Genomic DNA, 10,601 nt, shown 5'->3' with positions numbered 1-10,601 from the left:
CTTAGCACGCTAGTTATCCTTTCTAATCAAAGGGAAAATTAAAGTCACAAAGTTAGGAGTCCCCGTACCCGACTTGATGCATTCCTCTAGGTTCATACATTTTCATACCATTTTCTAACCTTTTTATCCATTTTTTTTTACTACTTATACCTTTTTCAATTTAAAATGACATGTCTCACACATTGCACTTATTTACTACTATCATACCCTATTTTCATCTATTTTGCACACAAACACTCTTACTTTCTCACTTGGCACACGTACACTTTCCTTACATGTGCACACATGCACTTTTATCACATTTGCACACTTCCACTTACACACTCTTGTTTTATCACTTTTTCACTTCACACAAACTCACATTTTCACAGGGCATGCATTCATTTCACTCATTTTTACGTCATTTAGAATTATGTGTGACCTCTCCAAAGGGTCATTATTGGGCTTCACAATTAATATGATTGGCACCACTCAACCTTTGAAGAGAAATTTCCCCCATGTCCCCTAGGTCTAGGGTTTGCATTCATGTAGTACATCCAAATGTAATAAATTCTTTGGTTAAAACAAGAAAATCTTTGATTAAATCACGCAACTAGCCTTGGTTAGGTCGAAGGGATGCCTTGAATTTTTTATTCTTGCCTTCCCCTTCATCAAATGTGACTCCCGAACCTTTTTCGTTGGTTTACGTGGACTAGGAGTCGTTTAAAAGGGGTTTCTTACTACTTTTTTCCTATTTTTTTAAAAAAAAATTCATTTTTAGGTGACTTGGTACACCTTAACTCATTACCAAGTGGCGACTCCGATTTTTTATTTCAAAAAACACTTTTTAAACTATAATTTTGGGTCAAATCGTCGCATTCTTAAACCCCCATTTAGACCCATTTTTCTTTTAAATCACAATTCATTTTCCAATCACAAATTGAATCAAAAAATACATTTTTTAACCCATTTATTTATTCATTCAAAAAATGGGGCGCGACAGTTGGCGACTCCACTGGGGAATTTCGAGAGTCCGAGCAAATTTGATTTAATCAACCTTTTTTTTCTTTTAACCTTTTCATATATCACATTTGGGTGTTTTAGGGTTGCATTTTTTCCTTTTTTAGGATTTTGCATTTCTCGCGTCCCAAACTACTCACTCGCTCACGAATATATGATTGGTTGATTGGATGTTTACTTGTTTATCTCGCGCTTGCATTGCATTTGGGGGGGGGTGTGTCACCTTTAGAGCCTCGCGTGGTTCTCAACCCCTTCCCTCAAAATAGGGAACACTTCATACGTGCACGTTTATTTGTTGTTATCCCATTTTGTTTTATTTTCGTGGGCTCTTTCCCACACCGCCTTGTAGGACAAGGAATGGTTTCTCTAGGTATGTGGATGGTGTGCGTTGTGCCCATAGCAATACCTAGGGGACCGCTCGAGCCACCGACCGAGGGTCTTGGGATTGATGACCCATTCCCTTAGGTCTGAAGGCTTGGGGACCTTTTAAGCTTTATCGAGTCTAGTCGCATTAGTGAACCCCAATCTCATGCATCCATATTAGCATTTTCCTAGGTTAGAGTCAGTCTCACCCTTCTTTTTAAGCACATTAGGCACGAGGGAAGGGGTTCCACCCCTTTTACTTGCTTTATTGTATTTCCTTTTCTTAATTGCTCCCAATATGTTATGTGTACTATCAATTGCACTAACCATTTCGTTGTTTTTTGTTTGCATTCATGTGCCTTAGCAATAAGAGGCCTCTTTGGCACTCTTTTAGTGGCCTACCTACTAGATAACTCACATGTTTAAATTTCAGTCATTATATTTAATTTTCAATAAATACATTCCATTTTAGACCTTTCCCCCGGTGCATTATTTATGTCCTTTAGGCCATATTTGTCATGTATTTACATTGCTTTAATAAATTGCATCATGCATTAAACCTTAGAAGGAACGCCAATTAGGCAATTTCCTTGTTAGGGAAGCCAACCCTAATCCCATGGGTATTTAACCCTACTTTTGGGATTTTGCACGTCTACTTTTTGCAATTTAACCTAAGGGGTAAAATCCCAAGGTAACGGTATCTAAGTGAATTCACCATTCAGATGACGCAGTATCGAATGCTCAACCAAGTCCCCCGAGAGCTGAATCAGTGGAGGAACAACCTATCCTATGAAATTGGGGGGCTATTTCAATACGTGGGACATCTACCGAGTCTGGTCGATATAATACCCAACGTGTCCGCCATTCAAGCACTGATCAATTATTGGGATCCAGATGCCTCGGTTTCTCGATTTGGAATGTGCGAACACACCCCAACCCTAGAAGAGTTAGAGAGATTATTGCAAATGCCGGGAAAGGGCAGTCCTATGGTATACCCGAGCGGAGGAACCAGAGAGCAGTTTTGCCGATTTTTAGGATTAAGGAGCAATAGTTTAGACCAACACCCCGATGCTAGATCTTGTCCACTGAGGTTTCTATATGACCGATTTGGGGAAAGAGAGTCTTTTGAGCGCCATCAGATTGATTTCTTCATAACAAGGGGGCAATGGGAAGAGAAACGTATGCAAGCTTTTGGTTTGGTTTTGATTAACTTATTGCTATTCCCTCAAAGGCATGGAAAGGTGACATTTGCAACCATCAACATGATTCAAAGCCTTTTTCTAGGAATTCGTGGGACAACACCAACTTTGATACCCGTTGTCATGGCAGACATTTTCTCAACTCTTACCAATTGCCAAAGGAAAGGGAGGTTCTTCTATGCTTCGAATCTGATACTCCAAATGTGGATCATGGAACATTTGGCGAAGAGATTACTAAATCCGTTGGGTTCTTGCCTCCCAGTTGAGAATTGGATTGATTCGCATCGAGAGAGAGTCGGCCGCTACTACCGCGTAATGTCGTCAAGTCCGTTTATCGAAGAGTTCAACAATTTGACACCAGAAAAGGTGCAGTGGGTTTTAGATTGGACCAAAGTTAGGGACCCAGCTTTTAGGACCACTCAACATGATTTCATCCCTTTAGCTGGAGTCAATGGTCTAGTAGCCTATATTCCGCAAAGGGTTATGAGACAGTTTGGCTACCCGCAAAGCATTCCTATGGTACAAGGGGTTAAAGATCTCAGATTGGGTACGGTAACCGAGAGTCGGAGTATGATATTAGAGGCTTGGGGAAATTTGCGAGGACTTGAGAATTTGCAGTTGGAAATGGTAAACAAAATGGCACCTGCGGTTATGCCTGGGTACAACGAGTGGATCAAGCAAAGGGTGGAACATGATAGGGCAAGGCAACAATCAGCATCAACCAGTCCCGAAAAACGGATGGAGAGGCTAAGAAAAGAATTAGAGGAATCTCAAGCCTAACTTATAATGGCCAACAGAGTTCTAGAAGATACCCAGGTGCAGCTGAGGAGGGAGAAGAAGAAGAATGAGAAGCTAGAGGAAGCCATAGACGCCTTTGATAGGATTAGGGAAGGAGCTCGTAAGCTCAGTTTAGGGAGCTCTAGAGAATCACAAAGTACAAGTCTCTCGAGACATAGAGATTTTGTAAACATGGTTACTAAGACCATTGACGAGGTTGTAAAGAAAGATTGAACTTTTCCACAATTTATGAGACGCTTTCCATTTCAAAGTTCTAAATTCACTTACAGGTTTGAAAATGAGATTTTACCCCAAAGGTTCGCATCATGCTAGGCCTACCCTTGGCACAAAAAGGGTCCCCCCATAGGACATGCATCCGAATTTTTCGAATAATTACTAACTCATGCCTTTTTCTTTTTCTTTTTTGAATAAATTGCAGAAATCTAATAACAATTGGTGTATCTAAAGAAGTCTTTTGCATTCTCAGGTAAAATTTCAAAATAGCTTTTCGAAAAAGCCCCATTATTACGCGATCCCGAAGTAAGGCCCAAAGGAATCGTGTAGACATGAGTACTCAGACAGAATCGTCCGATAAGGCCGTTGCAACTACCCAATGGGAAGCCGCAAGTCCTGGGGTTCAGTTGACTGAATTACTCACCAAGTTTGAGGAAATAGCATCAGAAATGGCCGCTCAAAAGAAGTTAATCGACGAGCTCATTAGTAGCGGAGTACAACCTGAGCCTGTGCCCGCCACACAACCACAATCCAAACCATTCGTTATTCCTCCCTTTCAAACCACGTTACCATTTGTTATTCCTTCAATGCAAACCACGTTTGAGGGAGCTGTCAACCCGCAATATGCTTATACTCAAAATCCTCCGTTCTATCCCCCTTATGGGCAAGGATTTCAGCCTCAAATCGACCCAAACATGTATCCGAATCCACAAACTTTTCACCAGACTACCGCAGAGCCCGTTGTGCCGGAGCACACTTTTCAAAACAAGCCAGAAATGGGAGAGTCGTCTACCCCAGTTGATATGAAGTTACTTAAACGCTTAGATCGTTTCGATGAATTCATCCGGAAAAGCCAAGGTTTAAGCAAATAAGGGGTGTTAGACTACGATGATTTATGCCTGTTTCCGAACGTACAACTGCCAGTGGGGTTCAAGACCCCTAAGTTCAACAAATATGATGGGACAGGCAACCCTAAAACACACCTGCGTTTGTTTGCCAACAAGTTGGGTAAACCGGTGGATGATGAGAACTTGCCATTGAGGTTATTTGCAGAGAGTCTAGAAGGGGATGCTCTCGATTGGTACTCAAACCTAAAGCTAGAAGAGGTGAAAACTTGGCTCGATCTGTCCAACGCTTTCATTAGACAATACGAGTATAATTGCGAGCTGGCACCGACCCGGACTACTTTGGAAGGAACGAAGAAGCGACCATCTGAAGATCATAAGGTATATGCCAAAAGATGGAGAAAGATAGCTGCGAAAGTGGAGCCACCGATGACTGAGGATGAAATTATTCGCACATTCATAAAGGCGAATGATCCTCCATATTTCGAAGAAATTTTCCGTATGACCGGGTGTTCGTTTGCTGCAATTGTAAATAAACTCGAGGAGTTTGATGACTTTGTGAGAGCCGGGAAAATTGTCAACGTATCTGCCCTGAAATCGCAATTGGAAGCTTTGCAAGGGCAAGGAAGTAGTGGGAAGAAGCCGCCGTTCAAAAAGAAAGAGGGGGATGCAACCATTATTTGGAACCAAAACCCTTCACCCCGACCCCGATACCAACACAATCCAACCCACCAACCACATTACCCTTACTACTCAGACCCGCACCCTGTATATACTGCTAACATCTACCACCCTCAAACTCGCCCAAGCTAGCCTAACCCACCTTCATCTCCTTTTCAAATTTCTCAACCAATTCCACCCCAAAACCGACCTCGCCCTCCATATAACCCAAGATTTCCTCCACCAAATAAACCTATTTACAACCATCCTCAACCTCCTGAACCTTACAACCGACCCCCTAGCCGTACATTTACCAATTTAGGCAGGCCTCTGGATCAACTGTATGACCAGTTGAAGGCCGCCGGGAAAATTGGTACGGTACCCCCTCCTACCTATCCATATGGCATGCCCGCCTGGTATAACCCGCAAGCTGTCTGTGCCTATCATTCAGGGGCCCCCGGACATTCAACTATTGATTGCAAGACCCTTAAGCATAGAATTCAAGACATGGTTGAAGCCGGAGAGATTGTAATCAGAAAAAGGGAGACACAAGGGTCGAATGTAAATAGGAACCCCTTGCCGGAACATGCTAATACCATTGGGGTCATTCTGGATGATGCGGAGTACGTGGAACAAGTCGAAAAATTGGCAAGGGAAGCTGAAGTGTTTGGGATCACAGACCAGCCATTTGTCATAGAGCTCTCATTCGAAGAGGATAAAAAGCCTTTTATCTTGGATCTCACGCCAACCGAAAGTGAGACTTTAGAGCCAGTAGTCATCGAATTCCCGAATCAAGAACCTGTTTTAAGTCTGCAGCAAGTGCCATGGAATTACGATGAACCTGCCATACAGATTGGGGAGAGGTCAATTGCAAAGAAGGAAGTGTCAGTGGTTACTAGATCGGGGAGGACTGCCAGTCCGTTTGAAACTACCATTCCGGTTCAAGCAAATAACTCCGAGCCGCCTGCTAAACCAACAATCACCGAGAAAGAAGCCTTGGATTTTCTTAAAAGGCTCCAGAGAAGCGAATACAATGTAGTCGAGAAGCTAAACAAGTCACCTGCTCAGATATCCATGTTGGACCTGCTCTTTTCATCAGATATGCATAGGGACACGCTGATCGAAGTATTGACTAAAGCTCAAATCCCTAAGGATATTTCAGTTGATAATTTCTCACACATGGTTGGAAGTGTGTTATTTACCAAACAAATTACTTTTTCTGACGATGAATTGCCGGTGGAAGGCATTGGACATAACAAGGCCCTATACATAGTTGTGAGGTGCAATGGGAAAATGCTGCCGAAGGTGTTGATTGACAATGGATCTGCGCTTAATATCTGTCCTTGGAGTACCTTGGAAAAGCTAGGGTTGCAAGACATAAAGCTGAGGATTTCAGGGACCATAGTTCGAGGGTTTGATGGAGCGCAAAGAGAGCCAATAGGGGAAGTGGATTTAGTCGTCGAGATAGGGCCCGCCCAGTTTCAAATAACCTGCCAAGTCATACACTTTCCTAGTGTTTACAATGTTCTGCTTGGAAGGCCGTGGATTCATAAGTCTGGGGCTGTGTCTTTTTCATTACATCAATTGCTGAAATTCATAGTAAATGACAAGCTGATAACTATCTTTGCCGAGGAGAATTGCCTTGTAATTACCGATTCTGAGTCCAAAGAAGAGAGTAGCCGAAATGCCACCGTGACCCCTCATAGCACGGCTGATATTGTTTCCGTAAGTTGGATAACAAAAGAGGAGCAAGCTCTGTCAAAGGCCAGTGTCATGATGGCTAAAGAAATGATCCGTGGAGGCTATGAATTTGACAAAGGGCTGGGACGAGATTTGCAAGGAATTTTGAAGCCAGTGGAGATTGTTGAGAAAAAGGATTCGTTTGGTTTAGGGTTCCGACCGACCGCTAAGGATATCAGAGAAATGAAGGAACGTAAGAAAGCGGAAAAAGAAGGAAGGCAAAGGGCTCTTGACATTCCACCCTTGCATTATACTTTCCCACGACCAGCCGAGGTGATCATGTCAGAAATTAACCCAGTTGACGAAATTGAAGCTAGTTTGGCCCAATTGTTCGTTGGGGCAACATTTGAAGATAGTTTTCTAGACGAAGCTGAATTTCCTGACATCCCTGAAGGATCAATTCCCAATTGGACAGCCAAGTTTCTACCCATTCGGAAGGAGTTTCGGTAAACTGAAAGGGGTTTATCATTCATGTGAATTCATGAAAATACTTTTGCATCTGTAAATAGCCAATGAAAATAATTTTACTTTTTGACTAACGTTTGCGCATGTAAATATTGTTAAGTTTTCATTTCCATTTGCTTTCAATCAAAGGTTTTATAAAATGCACAAGTTGTTCTTGTCATGTTGTTTTGTTTATTCATTTGTTTATATTTTTGTCGTATTGCTTGACCATTTGTTTGTTGTATGCTTATTTGCTTATTATCCCACATTCGTTAATTCTTTCAGATGGCCAAAAATAAAACTATTTGACCCTTTGGATATCACAGTTCTGGAATACGATAATGGCAATCTCTATATCACTCACGACTTGGAGGTCTGTGAATCCGAACTCCAAAGCGAGAGTGATAATGAGGAGGTATTTGATTCTTTTGCAAAGGACCTTGAACAATATGAGGAGAAACCAAAACCGAACCTGGAAGAAACAGAAAAGGTTAACATTGGCACTAAGGATGAAGTTAAGGAGGTACAAATTAGTATTCATTTGAATGAGAGGCAGAAAAAGGAGATGCTTGAATTCTTGACTATGTTCCAGGATGTATTTGCGTGGTCCTATGATGATATGACTGACATTTCAACTGACGTAGTAGTGCATAGGTTACCCACAGACCCTTCTTTTCCCCCCGTAAAGCAAAAACCCCGAAAATTCAAACCAGATATGAGCCTCAAAATAAAGGAGCAAATTGAAAAATAACTCAAAACCAACATTATCATTGTTTCCCATTACCCAATTTGGTTTTCGAATCCAGTCCCTGTTTCAAAAAAGAGTGGAGAGGTGCGAGTTTGTGTTGATTATAGAGATCTCAATAAAGCCAGTCCTAAAGATGATTTTCCTTTGCCGAATATTCACATTCTCCTGGACAATACTGCTGGGCATGAGATTGAATATTTTTGTGATTGCTTTGCTGGATACCACCAGATTTTGATGGCAGAAGAGGATAGAGAAAAGACTGCTTTTATCACCCCTTGGGGCACCTTTTGCTATCGAGTCATGCCTTTCGGTTTAAAGAATGCCGGAGCTACCTATCAGAGGACCATGACCACCTTGTTTCATGATATGATCCACCAGGAGATGGAGGTTTACGTGGATGACATCATAATCAAGTCTAAGAGGGCAGAAGACCATTTGGTTGATTTGAAGAAGTTGTTCGAAAGGTTGCGGAAGTACAATTTGAAGCTAAATCCTGCAAAATGCGCCTTTGGAGCACCCGCAGGTAAGCTGTTGGGATTCATTGTCAGCAAGAAGGGCATAGAGCTTGATCCAGCAAAAATCAAAGCAATTCGAGATATGCCAGTGCCGAAAACTCAGAAGGACGTGAAAAGTTTCTTAGGGAAGATCAATTTTATTGGGAGGTTCATTGCCCAGCTAACTGCCACATGCGAGCCATTGTTCAAATTATTGAGAAAGAATGTACCGTTATATTGGAATGAGGAGTGCCAACAGGCTTTTGACAAGATTAAAGATTATTTGTTGCATCCACCAGTCTTGGTGCCACCGAATCCGGGTCGACCATTAATCATGTACCTATCCGTGCTTGAAGGAGCAGTTGGTTGTGTCCTTTGTGAGACCCCAGTTCGTTCTACGTTGATATATTCATTATTTGGGCGGTAACGTTTGGTTTTGGGAGTATTTCGAAAACCCTAAGTAGGGATTAAGATTTAAACCCTAAGTTCCGGTTAAGATTGAAAACCCATTTTTCTACATTTTCTTTATTAGAAAATTCTCCAGGATAATTTTCATGAGTAAATATCGATTTTAGATGATTTTTCTAGTATTGGTTAGATTTTGAGAAATTAAGAACGTATATCGGACGTGGGACCCACTAGTGCGAAAAGTTCGGAAAAATTCGGCCAATTAGGTTAAATTCCGGATACTGTGTAAAATTTATCGGGTGTTAAGAGATAAGTAGAGAGTGAGATATGATTGATGTGAGAGAGAAAAGAAAGGATAGGAATGCATTAATGGTGGTGACAAGTGTCACCATTTCATTGGAGAAGACTTAAGAATTACTATTCACTTTCTTGACTTTTTTGACCAAAAGATTAAATATCCAAAAATTGCTCAAAAATCACCATTTTCTTGCACCTTGTGGCCGGCTCTCTCCTCTCTTTCTTTCTCTCTCTCTTGCTCCAAGTACAAAGAAGAAACACTTCAATCTTGTTCCAAATCATCAAACCAACCATCCAACCTTGATTTTGCTCCATAAAACATCTTCAAGTGGTGGTTATGAGTTGTTTTGTGGATTTGTTTGGAAGAGCTAAGGTGGTCTACAACTCCTCTTCTCTTGTATACTAGGTAAGTGATGATTTAACATACTCTTGCACTTAATGAAGCTTAAGTTATGCTTATTAGTGATTAAAGTGCTGAAATTTCTGGTTTTTATCTTGGTTTGAGATGAATTGGTGAAGTTTTTAATTTATTGATGAATTTTCTGGTTTAATTGGATTATGATGTTGTGGGTGTTTATGATGGTTGGTAATGAGGGGGAATGACTCTAGTAGGTGTGTTTGAAAAGAATTTGCAATCAATTTTGGGTTTGGAATGAATTGAGAAAAGTTAGGGTTTGATAATCCCTAATTCTGTCCGGTTTTGGATCATAGGGTTAGAGGCCGAATTTGACTTTGCTCAAAACATGAACGTTGTAGGTATTGATGTGTTTGAGGTGCCTGTAAAATTTCAGGTCATTTGGATTAGTGTAGAGTGAGATATGACGAAATTACTGTAGCTGTTCTGCTTTGATCAGAATGCGAAAACTGCGATAGTAATTGGCCATTTTAACTGGAATTGATTTGGATTTTAGAGTTGGTTTCTTCTGATGAAATGTAGCTGGATGTCTTAGGTAACTTATGCCTTTGGAATTTCGGCATTTGGACTTGTATGGACTGAGATATACCGATTACAGTTTTATGTGATTTGCAAACCTGTTTTGGTAATTCTGGATTTGTATTTTGCATATTTGACCTAGTTGTGCTAGGATTTGGACTAAGTGGCCTTCTACATTGTTGTACTCCTGTTTCTTAGCTTCGAAACGGTGGGTCTTACACCCCCATCCGATAACCGTAGTGAATTTGGTGCCATTACCGCATATTGAGGTCAAATACGGTTTGTGATTCTGGTACGTTTTTGGAAAGTTTATGGCTGGAACTTTGGCTTCACATTTGACTGAGTTACAAGCTGTTTGGGCTTCCGACCAAAACACCAAACTTATAGCCCTATATCAGAGCTTTCTAACGCCCTTGAAATTTCATGAATCGGATTTATAAAACCTGAGATATAGCCGAG

At 41.2% G+C, this 10,601-nt stretch overlaps 1 protein-coding gene across 1 annotated transcript; it reads left to right on the top strand.

The window, feature by feature from the left end:
- The first annotated feature begins 2,084 nt into the window (after nucleotides 1-2,084).
- Nucleotides 2,085-3,341, top strand: LOC140014407 (uncharacterized). Its single transcript, XM_072065261.1, has one exon. The coding sequence runs from the start codon at nucleotides 2,085-2,087 to the stop codon at nucleotides 3,339-3,341; it is 1,257 nt and encodes a 418-aa protein (XP_071921362.1).
- The last annotated feature ends 7,260 nt before the right edge of the window (nucleotides 3,342-10,601 follow it).

The sequence above is a fragment of the Coffea arabica genome, chromosome 9c, assembly GCF_036785885.1.
Source record: "Coffea arabica cultivar ET-39 chromosome 9c, Coffea Arabica ET-39 HiFi, whole genome shotgun sequence".
NCBI classification, from domain to species: domain Eukaryota; kingdom Viridiplantae; phylum Streptophyta; class Magnoliopsida; order Gentianales; family Rubiaceae; genus Coffea; species Coffea arabica.
The sequence above is the reverse complement of the archived record's forward strand: the minus strand, read 5'-3'. Positions and strand labels throughout refer to the sequence as shown.

Bases quoted from the DNA above. Each gene is read 5' to 3' on its own strand.
- LOC140014407 (XM_072065261.1), top strand. From the start codon at position 2,085: ATGACGCAGTATCGAATGCTCAACCAAGTCCCCCGAGAGCTGAATCAG.